Genomic DNA, 17,279 nt, shown 5'->3' with positions numbered 1-17,279 from the left:
AGAGCGAGTGACGTTTGAAACAGTATTAGCGCACACCCAGCTAACTAGCTAGCCATTTCACATCGGTTACACCAGCCATTAGGCTGATAGGCTTGAAGTCATAAACAGCACTGTGCTTGTGAAGAGCTGCTGGCAAAATGCACGAAAGTGCTGTTTGAATTAATGCTTACGAGCCTGCTGCTGCCTACCATCGCTCAGTCAGACTGCTCTATCAAATCATAGACTTAATTATAACATAATAACACACAGAAATACAAGCCTTTGGTCATTAATCTGGTCGAATCCGGAAACTATCATTTCGAAAACAAAAGGTTTATTCTTTCAGTGAAATATGGAACCGTTCAGTATTTTATCTAACATTTGGCATCCCTAAGTCTAAATATTCTTGTTACATTGCACAACCTTCAATGTTGTCATAATTATGGCAAATTAGTTTGCAATGAGCCAGGCTGCCTCTGGCAGGTATACCCTGGCTATGCGTGCAATGAACGCAAGAGAAATGACACCATTTCACCTGGTTAATATTGCCTGCTAACCTGGATTTATTTTAGCTAAATATGCAGGTTTTAAAATATATACTTCTGTGTATTGATTTTAAGAAAGGCATTGGTGTTTATGGTTAGGTTCAGTCGTCCAACGATTGTGCTTTTTTCGCAAATGCGCTTTTGTTAAATAATCCCCCAGCGTTGCATCGATTATATGCAACGCAGGACACGCTAGATTAACTAGTAACATCATCAACCATGTGTAGTTAACTAGTGATTATGATTGATTGATTGTTTTTTATAAGATAAGTTGAATGCTAGCTAGCAACTTACCTTGGCTTCTACTGCATTCGCGTAACAGGCAGGCTCCTCGTGGAGTGCAATGAGAGGCAGGTGGTTAGTGCGTTGGACTAGTTAACTGTAAGGTTGCAAGATTGGTTCCCCCGAGCTGACAAGGTGAAAATCTGTCGTTCTGCCCCTGAATAAGGAAGTTCCTAGGCCGTCATTGAAAATAAGAATGTGTTCTCAACTGACTTGCCTAGTTAAATAAAGGTATAAAAATACAAATAAAATGTAAAAAAATCGGCGCCCAAAAATGCCGATTTCCGATTGTTATGAAAACTTGAAATCGTCCCTTATTAATCGGCCATTCTGATTAATCGGTCGACCTCTAATCAAGACATCACAGGTCAATTCAGTAGTCTGTTAGACACACCGGTGTGAGATGAGATTGACAAACGCCACTCTGGACAAGTCATCACTAGTGGTATAGCAACCTTTCAACTACAGAGGCGGGATCAGCAGTTTGCACTACCCATGCTTCCTCTATGCTCTGAGCAATACCTACTTGATGGTACTTTTTGAACAATAACGATACGTTTTATTTCTATAGTGCTGATCATGTGAAAGGCAAACACCGCACATTGCTTTACATTACAAAGGCAACGTGCAAAAATAGACGTCACACCTCTGGAACCGTTTGTCATTCTGAGGTGTTTGTCCGTTCAGTGTGTTGACTCACTTCACTAAAACAGTAAGGCTTTAAAGGTATGATTTCTTCTCATGATCCGTTGTTTCTTGACACACATGTTGTGTGAAAAGCAACCTTGAAATGTACTCAAATGCTGCATAAGAAAGACTCCTCAGAAATGTGGGCGTAACGTAAGGTTTTTAATGCTCTTTCTGATACTCTTTAATCAAATGTCTCAGTGAAGTTGAGTTGCAGTGTTTTCACCATAACATGTCGACTGCAGGGCCCATGGGCCCTAGTCCAAAAGTGGTGCACTATAGGGGCAAAGTGTGCCATTTGAGACTCAGTCTTAGTGTCGAGGGACGCAGAGGAAATTGATTCATTTATCTGTTTGGCAGTGACTATGCATTTCACAATTTCTGTTGTTGTTGCACCAGGTCCTTGAACAGGGGAGGAAATAAGCATTCTCATTGTTCAAGAGGAACAGGGAGGAAATAAGCATTCTCATTGTTCAAGAGGAACAGGGAGGAAATAAGCATTCTCATTGTTCAGGAGGAACAGGGGGGAAATAAGCATTCTCATTGTTCAGGAGGAACAGGGAGGAAATAAGCATTCTCATTGTTCAGGAGGAACAGGGAGGAAATAAGCATTCTCATTGTTCAAGAGGAACAGGGAGGAAATAAGCATTCTCATTGTTCAGGAGGAACAGGGAGGAAATGAGCATTCTCATTGTTCAGGAGGAACAGGGAAGAAATAAGCATTCTCATTGTTCAGGAGGAACAGGGAGGAAATAAGCATTCTCATTGTTCAGGAGGAACAGGGAGGAAATAAGCATTCTCATTGTTCAGGAGGAACAGGGAGGAAATGAGCATTCTCATTGTTCAGGAGGAACAGGGAGGAAATGAGCATTCTCATTGTTCAAGAGGAACTGAGGAGGAAATGAGCATTCTCATTGTTCAAGAGGAACTGAGGAGGAAATGAGCATTCTCATTGTTCAAGAGGAACTGAGGAGGAAATGAGCATTCTCATTGTTCAAGAGGCACTGAGGAGGAAATGAGCATTCTCATTGTTCAAGAGGAACTGAGGAGGAAATGAGCATTCTCATTGTTCAAGAGGAACTGAGGAGGAAATGAGCATTCTAATTGTTCAGGAGGAACTGAGGAGGAAATTAGCATTCTCATTGTTCAAGAGGAACTGAGGAGGAAATTAGCATTCTCATTGTTCAGGAGGAACTGAGGAGGAAATGGGCATTCTCATTGTTCAGGAGGAACAGGGAGGAGATAAGCATTCTAATTGTTCAGGAGGAACTGAGGAGGAAATGAGCATTCTCATTGTTCAGGAGGAACTGGGGAGGAAATGAGCATTCTAATTGTTCAGGAGGAACTGAGGAGGAAATGAGCATTCTCATTGTTCAGGGGGACCTGAGGAGGAAATAAGCATTCTCATTGTTCAGGAGGAACTGGGGAGGAAATGAGCATTCTAATTGTTCAGGAGGAACTGAGGAGGAAATGAGCATTCTCATTGTTCAGGAGGAACTGAGGAGGAAATGAGCATTCTCATTGTTCAGGAGGAACTGAGGAGGAAATAAGCCTTCTCATTGTTCAGGAGGAACTGAGGAGGAAATACGCATTCTCAAGGTTCAGGAGGAACTGAGGAGGAAATAAGCATTCTCATTGTTCAGGAGGAACTGAGGAGGAAATGAGCACTCTCATTGTTCAGGAGGAACTGAGGAGGAAATGAGCACTCATTGTTCAGGAGGAACAGAGGAGGAAATGAGCACTCTCATTGTTCAGGAGGAACAGAGGAGGAAATGAGCACTCATTGTTCAGGAGGAACAGAGGAGGAAATGAGCACTCTCATTGTTCAGGAGGAACAGAGGAGGAAATGAGCATTCTCATTGTTCAGGAGGAACAGAGGAGGAAATAAGCATTCTCAAGGTTCAGGAGGAACAGAGGAGGAAATACGCATTCTCAAGGTTCAGGAGGAACTGAGGAGGAAATAAGCATTCTCATTGTTCAGGAGGAACTGAGGAGGAAATGAGCACTCTCATTGTTCAGGAGGAACTGAGGAGGAAATGAGCACTCTCATTGTTCAGGAGGAACAGAGGAGGAAATGAGCACTCTCATTGTTCAGGAGGAACAGAGGAGGAAATTAGCATTCTCATTGTTCAGGAGGAACAGGGAGGAAATGAGCATTCTCATTGTTCAGGAGGAACAGAGGAGGAAATGAGCATTCTCATTGTGGTAGCTCCTCTGTTCGATATTTTTTATATTTTGTGTCCACTGGATTAGAAAGCTAGAAAGATTTGGCTGTCAAGCTAATTTCCCTCTGCAGGAAAATATAAGCATACAGCCATAAAACAATGGCAACACACACATATGGACAGTTTGCACACACACACACACCCTAGACTAGATGAGTAACTGTTTTGGTCTTTGATTGCAGGATGGACTTTGATGACGAGGATGGGGAAGGACCAAGTAAATTTTCAAGGTGAGAACAGTGAACGATGGCCCACTGATATTTCCATGTAATAAGTATCACTCATTGTTATAACAAATTACTCTTTCTATGAGAAGCAGTCAAGTTCTAGACTTGAAGTTGTTGCTATGAGTGTTTATTATACAGAATTCCATATTTTGTACAATCATTCCTTGTTGTCATCTTATTGCTGTGGACATTCAATCACATTTACCAAACCTATTGTTTCATATTTTCAAGCGTTTTAACATTTTTGATCTGTTAAACGTTTTTTTGTTCCTCAAAAGCAGCTTCAGCTGTCGTTCCACCCACAGGCATTCTCTCACGTGTTGTTTTTCTCCAACGTGTGGTTTTTCCTCTCTATTCTATGTTCTCTCAGATTTATCCAGAGTTCTCTGGCAGCAGTGGTCTCTGTTAGTGGAGTGGAGACAATGCCCTCTGCTGGGGAGAAGATAAACTACAACAGCATGTTGTATATACTGAGAAACACACTACTACCTCTACCACATTACTAACTCTCTCATTTTAAAATTGATGAGAAGAGCCTACCAAACAACCAGAGCCCTTTGACCAAAAATACCACTGGTAAATAGTGGGCTTTGTTGCAGACATCCAGCATGCCACAGTTTATTATACAAAGTGTTCTCACACACCTTCTGAAAGTCTCTTGTTACTCCACACCTCACCAGGCCACGGGAAGTCCTATTTTTCAGGTTCTCTCCCCTGTCCACTCTAGTGAGGCCTTCTTAGAGGCCAGAGAGTACCGATCCCATAGGGCTCTGGTCAAAAGTTGTGCACTACATAGGGAATAGTTAGCACTTTTACAGCCACTTAATACAACGCATGCCCATTTTCTGCTGTTACACCCATTACCTGTCCTGTGATGTTGCTCTCATCAAAATATCTAAAACTTTTAAAATCCCATAAATAGCATGTGTATCATTCTAATTGTACATGTGTTATCCCATATTCAGGCTACCGTGTTCAGGTTACTGTGTTAGGGTGTGTTCAGGCTACTGTGTTCAGGCTATTGTTATCAGGCTACTACTCTGTTATGGTGTGTCAGGCTACCGTGTTCAGGCTACCATGTTAGAGTGTGGTCAGGCTACCGTGTTTAGACTACGGTTATCAGGCTACTGTGCTAAAGCTACTGTGTTAGGGTGTGGTCAGGTTACGGTTATCAGTCTACTGTGTCAGGCTACTGTTCTCAGGATATTGTGTTCAGGCTACTGTGTTAGTGTGGTCAGGCTACCGTGTTTAGACAATGGTTATCAGTCTACTGTGTTAGGCTACTGTTCTCAGGATACTGTGTTCAGGCTACCGTGTTTAGACTATGGTTATCATTCTACTGTGTTAGGCTACTGTGTTCAGGCTACCGTGTTTAGACTATGGTTATCATTCTACTGTTCTCAGGCTACTGTGTTCAGGCTACCGTGTTTAGACTACTGTTCTCAGTCTACTGTTCTCAGGCTACCGTGGTCATGCTACTGTGTTCAGGTGTTTGCGTCTCAGTGAGTGGTGTCCAAGGTGTTACATTCTGTGTTTCTTCTCTGCTCCTCTCTCTAGGTATGATGATGATGATCAGATACCTGGTGATGATAAGGAGAGGTATGCCAGGTAGGCCTGGCCTGCTAGAGCTCCATAGGATTTCACTGACTCGCCCCACCTCCCAGGGCTTGACTAAAACACTTACCTAACGTTTACAGCGGTGTCAGGTTACACCTGCTCTTTTCACCAGTGAATAAAACACTACATGCATTTGTTTTAAACACTAACTGTTAATCATGGATAAAAGGGATGTTTTTACAGTTGTCTTTCATTCCTTAATGGAAATATCAGGTGTAAACTTAATTTCAAACAGTGCAGCCAAGCGCTGAGTGAATTTGACCCACAGAGATGTGGAGACTTGGATAGAATACAGTCAAAAGGAAAGCCTAAATTCCCAGGGATTTCAGATGGAAAGCCTAAATTCCCAGGGATTTCAGATGGAAAGCCTAAATGCCCAGGGATTTCAGATGGAAAGCCTAAATGCCCAGGGATTTCAGATGGAAAGCCTACATTCTCAGGGATTTCAGATGGAAAGCCTAAATTCCCAGGGATTTCAGATGGAAAGCCTAAATGCCCAGGGATTTAAGATGGAAAGCCTAAATGCCCAGGGATTTAAGATGGAAAGCCTAAATGCCCAGGGACTTCAAGTAAATCATACCAAATCAAAAATGAATCAAAGCTCCCCTAGTTTATATTAGTAACTCTGAATACAAACCTACTTTTCAAAATGGTCAATTTATTAATCTGATGTTTTATTCATCATTCATCTTCATAATGTATTTATGCCACCAGACCTGCTATGGAAATTAAGGTTGTGTCCCAAATGGCTCCCTATTCAGGTAGTACTGACTCAAAAAGGGCTTGTATGGAAACCTCACCCTATTCAGGTAGTACTGACCCAAAAGGGCTTGTATGGAAACCTCACCCTATTCAGTTAGTGCTGACTCAAAAAGGGCTTGTATGGAAACCTCACCCTATTCAGGTAGTGCTGACTCAAAAAGGGCTTGTATGGAAACCTCACCCTATTCAGGTAGTGCTGACTCAAAAAGGGCTTGTATGGAAACCTCACCCTATTCAGGTAGTACTGACCCAAAAGGGCTTGTATGGAAACCTCACCCTATTCAGGTAGTACTGACTCAAAAAGGGCTTGTATGGAAACCTCACCTATTTGGGACATTAGAAATACAGTGCCTTCAGAAAGTATTCACACCCCTGGACTTTTTCCATATTTTGTTGTGTTACAGCCTGAATTTAAATTGATTCAATTTAGATGTTTTTGTCACTGTCCTACACACAATACCTCATAATGTCGAAGTGTTTACAAATGAAAATCTGAAATGTCTTGAGTCAATAAGTATTCAAGCCCTTTGTTATGCAAGCCTAAATAAGTTCAGGAGGAAACATTTTTCACAAGTTGTATGGACTCACTCTGTCTGCAATAATAGTGTTTAACTGACTCTAGGGGGTGTGGGACAGTAGCGTCCCACCTGGCCAACATTCAGTGAAATTGCAGAGTGCCAAATTTAAATGACTATAATTACTATATATTTAACTTTCATGAAATCACAATTTAAATACATCAAAATAAAGCTTAACTTGTTGTTAATCCAGCCGCCGTGTCATATTTCAAAAAGGCTTTATGGCGAAAGCAAACCATGCGATTATCTGAGGACAGCACTCAGCACACAAAACATTACATACAGTAACCAGCCAAGTAGATTAGTCACAAAAGTCAGAAATAGCAATAAAATGAATCACTTACCTTTGATGATCTTTGTATGGTTGCACTCACAAGACGCCCAGTTACACAATAAATGTTTGTTTTGTTCGATAAAGTCCCTCTTTATATCCAAAATCCTCAATTTTGTTGGCGCGTTTTGTTCAGTAATCTAATAGCTCAAATGCGGTCACAAGAGGCAGACGAAAATTCCAACTAGTATTTGTAAAGTTCGTAGAAACATGTCAAACGATGTTTATAATCAATCCTCAGGTTGTTTTTAGCCTAAATAATTGATCATATTTCAACCGGACAATAGCGTCGTCAATATAAAAGAAGAACAAGAAAGGTGCGCTCTTGGTCAAGCGCAGGAAACAGCTCTGGGGACATCCCACTATCTACGGACTCAAAGTTGTCATTCTCTCATTTTTCAGAATAAAAGCCTGAAACAATGTCTAAAGACTATTCACAACAAGTGGAAGCCATAGAGAACGGAATCTGGGTCCTATCCCTTTAAAAGGTGGATAGGCTTTCATTGGAAAAACAGCCATTTCTAAATAATGGCACTTCTTGGGTAGGTTTTCCTCAGGTTTTCGCCTGCCATTTCAGTTCTGTTATACTCACATACATTATTTTAACAGTTCTAGAAACTTTGGAGTGTTTCCTATCCAAATCTACTAATTATATGCATACCCTGGCTTCTGGGCCTGAGTAGCAGGCAGTTTACTTTGGGCACACTTTTCATCCGGAGGTGAAAATAGTGCCTCCTACCCTAGTGAGGTTAACATGATTTTGGAATGACTACCTCTATACCCCACACATACAATTTTCTGTAAGGTCCCTCAGTCGAGACATGAATTTCAAACACAGATTCAACCACAAGACCACAGGTTTTCCAATGCCTAGCAAAGAAGGGCATCTATTGGTATATGGGTAAAACAATTAAGTAGATATTGAAAATTCCTTGGGCGTGGTGGAGTTATTCATTATACTTTAGATGGTATATCAATACACCCAGTCACTACAAAGACACAGGCGTCCTTCCTAACTCAGTTGCCAGAGAGGAAGGAAACCGCTCAGGGATTTCACCATGAGGCCAATGGTGACTTTTTAAAACAGTTAGTTTAAAACTGAGGATGGATCAACAACATTGCAGTTACTCCACAATACTAACCTAATTGACAGAGTGAAAAGAAGGAAGCCTGTACAGAATGCAAATATTCAAAAACATGCATCCTGTTTTCAGCAAAGCAATTCACTTTGTGTCCTGCAATCAAAGTGTCACGTTTGGGGCAAATCCAATACAACACATTACTGAGTACCACTCCATATTTTCAAGCATAGTGGTGGCTGCATCATGTTATGGGTGTACTTGTAATTGTTAAGGACTATGGAATATTTCAGGATAAAAAAATGTATTGGAGCTAAGCACAGCCAAAATCCTAGAGGAAAACCTAGTTAAGTCTCCTTTCCAACAGACACTGGGAGAGGAATTCAACTTTCAGAAGGACAATAACCTAAAACACAAGGCCACATTTACAATGGAGTTGCTTACCAAGAAGACAGTGAATGTTCCTGAGTGGCTGAGTTAGTTTTCACTTTGGCAAGACCTCAAAATGGTTGTCTAGCAATGATCAACAACCAATTTGACAGAGCTTGAAGAACTTGGGCAAATGTTTCACAATCCAGGTGTAGAACACTGAGAGGTTTACCCAGAAAGACTCACAGCTGTAATCGCTGCCAAAGGTGATTGTAACATGTATTGACTCATTTGGGTTGAATACTTATCTAAGTAAGATATATTAGTGTTTTATTTTACACATTTTTGACCTTACCAAGTATTTTGTCTAGATCTTTGAAAAACATTACAATTAAATTCATTTTAATCCCACTTTGTAACAACAAAATGTTGTAAAAGTCAAGGGGTGTGAATACTTTCTGAAGGCAATGTATGTTATTCACACATGACGTTCATGATCAAATAAATGAACATAGAAATTGAGGACCTGTCTATCCGTAGCTCAGAGATTGTGTTCTGCTCTGCTGTGTTCTTTAATCCCTGTATGTTCTTTATGTCCTCAGAAGACAAACTCAAACGCTGAAAAGCAACTGAATAACTTCTCTTCTCCTAACTTCCCTTTAGTCTTCTGTAGTACAGAGTATTATGGTTCTTAGACTTACGAGCACGTACTCCTATCTCCAAGAATGGCTGGCAATGAATTCAGTTTATGTAAAAGTGTGTATCCAGCCATAGGTAGGTGTTGAACAACCAAGTTTGAAGTCGGTTCACTAGAGTTTACCTTACTGTATCAAAACTAACATACTAAGCTTTTAACACCGAATGTTCCAATTCAAACCAATGGAAGCGAATGATTTTGTAGGCAGCCCGTCCTGCCTAAACACCGCTAGGGGAAACACTGGTATATGCAGATGGTTGTCACTGGATGCTCATGTTAGAAAAAAAACTGCATTATCATGAAATCAGAATTGGGTTTAGGGTTATGGTGCATACACATCAATGCTAAAACAAATGCACAAACACACACCAAATCAGCCCACAGTACAGCCTCAAAGACCACTTCTGTCTGTTCCATACTTTTCACTGATTTGTGAATTTTAAGATAAGAAATGATGTTTACATTTATATCCTGTCCACCGTGTCTGTAACGGTTTTCTTCTGGTGAAAGAGAGGCGGACCAAAATGCAGCGTGGTGGTTATTCATGTTTTTTAATGAAGAAAACTATACATGAATAAACTAACAAAACAATAAACGTGCGAAAACCTAAACAGCCTATCTGGTGACAACAAACGCAAAGACAGGAACAATCACCCACAGAACCCAACACAAAACAGGCTACCTAAATATGGTTCCCAATCAGAGACAATGACTAACACCTGCCTCTGATTGAGAACCATATCAGGCCAAACATAGAAATAGACAAACCAGACCCACAACATAGAATGCCCACCCAGCTCACGTCCTGACCAACACTAAAACAAGGAAAACACATACGAACGATGGTCAGAACGTGACAGTGGCCAACCAGTGACGACCACCCCACCCTCCTGACCACCAGCGACGCCTCCCCCTATGTGTCTAAATCCTCCTCTCTGTTCCAGAGAGAACCACAGCGAGATAGAGCGGCGTCGCCGTAACAAGATGACCCAGTACATCACGGAGCTGTCGGACATGGTGCCCACCTGCAGCGCTCTGGCCCGCAAGCCAGACAAACTGACTATCCTCCGCATGGCCGTGTCCCACATGAAGTCCATGAGAGGGACCGGGAACACGTCCACTGACGGGGCGTACAAGCCCTCCTTCCTGACCGAACAGGTATTATAGGTGGGGGTGACGATGGCCGCGTTCCAGGCTGACTACATTGCAGACAACTACCAGCTAACTGCATCGTATGATATCGCAATCTGATAACCCAACTGCGCTGTCGATGAAATGGCACACGACTGTTGGTTGATGCCATGCAATGACTGCAATGTAGTCGGCCTGGAACACGGCCAATGTGTGTGTGTTTTGTGGGTGGGTTGGTCATGGGGGCTGATGTGCGCGTATCTGTGTGTGTGTGCGTTTTGCGTGTGTGTGTGTGTCTGTGTGAGTAATTTAGCAGGGTCTACAAACCCTCCTCCTCAGCAAACAGGTAATAATAAAACAACTTTATTTGTATAGCACATTTCATACAGAGACCGCAACTCAAGGTGCTGTACATAATAAAATAGTAATAATAGTCATTAAAAAGTAAACAATAAAAAGACAAAGTAACATAAAAGGCAATAAAAGCAGCATAATATGATCAAAATGAATACAAACACATAGGAATTAGAGATGGAAAAAAAGTACATAAATAAACTAGTACAAAGCCAAACTGAAAAGGTGAGTCTATGAACTGGTTTTGTTCTATTCTCTTTGACTCTGCATTTGGGTTCTGTACGTTGGGTCTGCACATCTGTGCAGCTCTACAAATGATATCCGCTGACACAATTTCCTGTCAGCATATTGATCTTATCAATTTGAAATAAATAAAGCTTTTGCAGGCTGTCTGTCATGTCCCCTGCCTCTGCCCTTGGTGTGTGTGTCTGTTTGTCCCGGATTTTCACCAATGGTATGTCAATCAATACTGCATATCCCTCATCTTTACTGTGACGTGTGTTTCTGCTCTGCCGTCACACACGTGTGTGTGTTCTGTTTCTCTTTTCTCCTCTCGTCTAATAGGAGTTGAAGCACCTCATCCTGGAGGCGGCCGACGGCTTCCTGTTTGTGGTCGCCGCGGAGACGGGCCGCGTGATCTACGTGTCTGACTCGGTGACACCGGTGCTCAACCACCCGCAGTCGGAGTGGTTTGGCAGCACGCTGTATGAACAGGTGCATCCTGACGACGTGGACAAGCTGCGGGAACAGCTCAGCACCTCAGAGAATTCCATGACAGGTAGGAATACTGCTATATACATTGATATTCCCTAGTGAAAGCTATGTTGGTTCCCAGTACAGTTCAGGAATACTGCTATATACATTGATATTCCCTAGTGAAAGCTATGTTGGTTCGCAGTACTGTTCAGGAATACTGCTATATACATTGATATTCCCTAGTGAAAGCTATGTTGGTTCGCAGTGATGTTCGGCGGCAGGGTAGCCTAGTGGTTAGAGCATTGGACTAGTAACCGAAAGGTTGCAAGTTCAAATCCCCGAGCTGACAAGGTACAAAATCTGTCGTTCTGCCCTTGAACAGGCAGTTAACCCACTGTTCCTAGGCCGTCATTGAAAATAAGAAGTTGTTCTTAACTGACTTGCCTAGTAAAATAAAGGTAAAAAAATAAATAAATAAATAAATAAATGTTCAGGAATACTGCTATATACATTGATATTCCCTAGTGAAAGCTATGTTGGTTCGCAGTACTGTTCAGGAATACTGCTATATACATTGATATCCCCTAGTGAAAGCTATGTTGGTTCGCAGTACTGTTCAGGAATACTGCTATATACATTGATATCCCCTAGTGAAAGCTATGTTGGTTCGCAGTACTGTTCAGGAATACTGCTATATACATTGATATTCCCTAGTGAAAGCTATGTTGGTTCGCAGTACTGTTCAGGAATACTGCTATATACATTGATATTCCCTAGTGAAAGCTATGTTGGTTCCCAGTACAGTTCAGGAATACTGCTATATACATTGATATTCCCTAGTGAAAGCTATGTTGGTTCGCAGTACTGTTCAGGAATACTGCTATATACATTGATATTCCCTAGTGAAAGCTATGTTGGTTCGCAGTACTGTTCAGGAATACTGCTATATACATTGATATTCCCTAGTGAAAGCTATGTTGGTTCGCAGTACTGTTCAGGAATACTGCTATATACATTGATATTCCCTAGTGAAAGCTATGTTGGTTCGCAGTACTGTTCAGGAATACTGCTATATACATTGATATTCCCTAGTGAAAGCTATGTTGGTTCGCAGTACTGTTCAGGAATACTGCTATATACATTGATATTCCCTAGTGAAAGCTATGTTGGTTCGCAGTACTGTTCAGGAATACTGCTATATACATTGATATTCCCTAGTGAAAGCTATGTTGGTTCGCAGTACTGTTCAGGAATACTGCTATATACATTGATATTCCCTAGTGAAAGCTATGTTGGTTCGCAGTACTGTTCAGGAATACTGCTATATACATTGATATTCCCTAGTGAAAGCTATGTTGGTTCGCAGTACTGTTCAGGAATACTGCTATATACATTGATATTCCCTAGTGAAAGCTATGTTGGTTCGCAGTACTGTTCAGGAATACTGCTATATACATTGATATTCCCTAGTGAAAGCTATGTTGGTTCGCAGTACTGTTCAGGAATACTGCTATATACATTGATATTCCCTAGTGAAAGCTATGTTGGTTCGCAGTACTGTTCAGGAATACTGCTATATACATTGATATTCCCTAGTGAAAGCTATGTTGGTTCGCAGTACTGTTCAGGAATACTGCTATATACATTGATATTCCCTAGTGAAAGCTATGTTGGTTCGCAGTACTGTTCAGGAATACTGCTATATACATTGATATTCCCTAGTGAAAGCTATGTTGGTTCGCAGTACTGTTCAGGAATACTGCTATATACATTGATATTCCCTAGTGAAAGCTATGTTGGTTCGCAGTACTGTTCAGGAATACTGCTATATACATTGATATTCCCTAGTGAAAGATATTTTGGTTCGCAGTACTGTTCAGGAATACTGCTATATACATTGATATCCCCTAGTGAAAGCTATGTTGGTTCGCAGTATTGTTCAGGAATACTGCTATATACATTGATATTCCCTAGTGAAAGCTATGTTGGTTCGCAATACTGTTCAGGAATACTGCTATATACATTGATATTCCCTAGTGAAAGCTATGTTGGTTCGCAATACTGTTCAGGAATCCTGCTATTCCGTTAACTACAACTCCATGTCAGAGGTAGGAATGTTGGCTGGGAATGCTGCAGTTTCCCAGGCTAGAACTCCACGATAGGTAGGAATTAGAGGTTGACCGATTTATGATTTTTCAATGCCGATACAGATTATTGAGGGACCAAAAAAAGCAGATACCGATTAATCGGACAATTTTAAAAATATATAATAATGACAATTACAACAATACTGAATGAACACTTATTTTAAAAACATTAGGAACACCTTCCTAATATTGAGTTGCACCCCCCTTTGCCCTCCGAATAGCCTCTATTTGTCGGGGCATGGACTCTACAAGGTGTCGAAAGCGTTACACGGGGATGCTGGCCCATGTTGAATGCTTCCCGCAGTTGTGTCAAGTTGGCTGGATGTCCCTAGCGTGGTGGATAATTCTTGATACACGGGAAACTGTTGAACGTGAAAAACCCGGCAGCATTGCAGTTCTTAACACACTCAAAGCAGTGTGCCTGGCACCTACTACCATACCCCATTCAAAAGCAAATGTTTTGTCTTAAATGTTTTGTCTTGCCCATTCACCCTCTGAATGGCACACAAACACAATCCATCTCAATTGTTACAAGGCTTAAAAATCCTTCTTTAAACTGTCTCCTCCCCTCCATCTACACTGATTTGAAGTGAATTTAACAAGTGGGATCATAGCTTTCACCTGGTTTCGCCTAGTTAGTGTATGTCATGGAAAGAGCAGGTGTTCCTAATGTTTTGTACGCTCAGTGTATAATACAGCACCAACTATGATGGAATTCCATGCCCGGATGCCCAACTCACGCCGATGCACTCCCAGTTGAAGGAAGGTTAGTGAGCCCCTGGCGGGCAAAATAAATGCTACAAATACAACATAAAAACAAACCTTAAGAAATTCCACATCACCTTCGGGAGGAAGCCATGCTAAACAGACACGACTGGGAGGAAACCATCTTAAACAGACACAACTGGGAGGAAACCATCCTAAACAGACATGACTGGAGAGAAAAACATTTAGATAGTGATGGTCCCATCCTGTTCTATACCAACTCTCTGCCATAGTGACAGTCCCATCCTGTTATATACCAACTCTCTGACAGATAGTGACAGTCCCATCCTGTTCTATACCAACTCTCTGACATAGTGACAGTCCCATCCTGTTCTATACCAACTCTCTGACATAGTGACAGTCCCATCCTGTTCTATACCAACTCTCTGACAGATAGTGACAGTCCCATCCTGTTCTATACCAACTCTCTGACATAGTGACAGTCCCATCCTGTTCTATACCAACTCTCTGACAGATAGTGACAGTCCCATCCTGTTCTATACCAACTCTCTGACAGATAGTGACAGTCCCATCCTGTTCTATACCAACTCTCTGACAGATAGTGACAGTCCCATCCAGTTTTATACCAACTCTCTGACAGATAGTGACAGTCCCATCCTGTTCTATACCAACTCTCTGACAGATAGTGACAGTCCCATCCTGTTCTATACCAACTCTCTGACAGATAGTGACAGTCCCATCCTGTTCTATACCAACTCTCTGACAGATAGTGACAGTCCCATCCTGTTTTATACCAACTCTCTGACAGATAGTGACAGTCCCATCCTGTTCTATACCAACTCTCTGACAGATAGTGACAGTCCCATCCTGTTCTATACCCAACTCTCTGACAGATAGTGACAGTCCCATCCTGTTTTATACCAACTCTCTGACAGATAGTGACAGTCCCATCCTGTTCTATACCAACTCTCTGACAGATAGTGACAGTCCCATCCTGTTCTATACCCAACTCTCTGACAGATAGTGACAGTCCCATCCTGTTCTATACCCAACTCTCTGACAGATAGTGACAGTCTCATCCTGTTCTATACCAACTCTCTGACAGATAGTGACAGTCCCATCCTGTTTTATACCAACTCTCTGACAGATAGTGACAGTCCCATCCTGTTCTATACCAACTCTCTGACAGATAGTGACAGTCTCATCCTGTTTTATACCAACTCTCTGACAGATAGTGACAGTCCCATCCTGTTCTATACCAACTCTCTGACAGATAGTGACAGTCTCATCCTGTTCTATACCAACTCTCTGACAGATAGTGACAGTCCCATCCTGTTTATACCAACTCTGACAGATAGTGACAGTCCCATCCTGTTATATACCAACTCTCTGACAGATAGTGACAGTCCCATCCTGTGTATACCAACTCTGACAGATAGTGACAGTCCCATCCTGTTATATACCAACTCTCTGACAGATAGTGACAGTCCCATCCTGTTCTATACCAACTCTCTGACAGATAGTGACAGTCCCATCCTGTTCTATACCAACTCCCTGACAGATAGTGACAGTCTCATCCTGTTTTATACCAACTCTCTGACAGATAGTGACAGTCCCATCCTGTTCTATACCAACTCTCTGACAGATAGTGACAGTCCCATCCTGTTCTATACCAACTCTCTGACAGATAGTGACAGTCCCATCCTGTTCTATACCAACTCTCTGACAGATAGTGACAGTCCCATCCTGTTCTATACCCAACTCTCTGACAGATAGTGACAGTCCCATCCTGTTCTATACCCAACTCTCTGACAGATAGTGACAGTCCCATCCTGTTCTATACCAACTCTCTGACAGATAGTGACAGTCCCATCCTGTTCTATACCCAACTCTCTGACAGATAGTGACAGTCCCATCCTGTTCTATACCAACTCTCTGATAGATAGTGACAGTCCCATCCTGATCTGTACCCAACTCTCTGACAGATAGTGACAGTCCCATCCTGTTCTATACCAACTCTCTGACAGATAGTGGCGGTCCCATCCTGTTTTATACCAACTCTCTGACAGATAGTGACGGTCCCATCCTGTTCTATACCCAACTCTCTGACAGATAGTGACAGTCCCATCCTGTTCTATACCCAACTCTCTGACAGATAGTGACAGTCCCATCCTGTTCTATACCCAACTCTCTGACAGATAGTGACAGTCCCATCCTGTTCTATACCAACTCTCTGATAGATAGTGACAGTCCCATCCTGTTCTATACCCAACTCTCTGACAGATAGTGACAGTCCCATCCTGTTCTATACCCAACTCTCTGACAGATAGTGACAGTCCCATCCTGTTTTATACCAACTCTCTGACAGATAGTGACAGTCCCGTCCTGTTCTATACCCAACTCTCTGACAGATAGTGACAGTCCCATCCTGTTCTATACCCAATGCTCTGACAGATAGTGACAGTCCCATCCTGTTCTATACCCAACTCTCTGACAGATAGTGACAGTCCTATCCTGTTCTATACCCAACTCTCTGACAGATAGTGACAGTCCCATCCTGTTCTATACCCAACTCTCTGACAGATAGTGACAGTCCCATCCTGTTCTATACCAACTCTCTGACAGATAGTGACAGTCCCATCCTGTTCTATACCCAACTCTCTGACAGATAGTGACAGTCCCATCCTGTTCTATACCAACTCTCTGATAGATAGTGACAGTCCCATCCTGATCTGTACCCAACTCTCTGACAGATAGTGACAGTTCCATCCTGTTCTATACCAACTCTCTGACAGATAGTGGCGGTCCCATCCTGTTTTATACCAACTCTCTGACAGATAGTGACGG

General features: G+C 42.0%; 1 protein-coding gene across 6 annotated transcripts in view; it reads left to right on the top strand.

Moving 5' to 3' along the window:
• The first annotated feature begins 3,853 nt into the window (after positions 1 to 3,853).
• LOC109884151 (aryl hydrocarbon receptor nuclear translocator 2-like) overlaps positions 3,854 to 17,279 on the top strand; it is a 96,196-nt gene continuing 82,770 nt past the window's right edge. Inside the window, exons 1-5 of one of the 6 annotated variants that reach the window (XM_031821364.1) lie at positions 3,879 to 3,948; positions 5,503 to 5,553; positions 10,335 to 10,536; positions 10,823 to 10,855; positions 11,428 to 11,641. In XM_031821364.1, the coding sequence (XP_031677224.1) occupies positions 3,902 to 3,948; positions 5,503 to 5,553; positions 10,335 to 10,536; positions 10,823 to 10,855; positions 11,428 to 11,641 (547 nt within the window). In that variant the 5' untranslated portion in view covers positions 3,879 to 3,901. Of the gene's footprint in view, positions 3,949 to 5,502; positions 5,554 to 10,322; positions 10,537 to 10,822; positions 10,856 to 11,427; positions 11,642 to 17,279 lie in introns of all 6 variants that reach the window. The other 5 variants (XM_031821363.1, XM_031821366.1, XM_031821367.1 and 2 more) reach the window with 5 other exon arrangements.

Source organism: Oncorhynchus kisutch, unplaced genomic scaffold, assembly GCF_002021735.2.
Source record: "Oncorhynchus kisutch isolate 150728-3 unplaced genomic scaffold, Okis_V2 scaffold3967, whole genome shotgun sequence".
NCBI lineage: Eukaryota > Metazoa > Chordata > Actinopteri > Salmoniformes > Salmonidae > Oncorhynchus > Oncorhynchus kisutch.
This window is presented reverse-complemented; position numbering and strand designations above follow the sequence as displayed.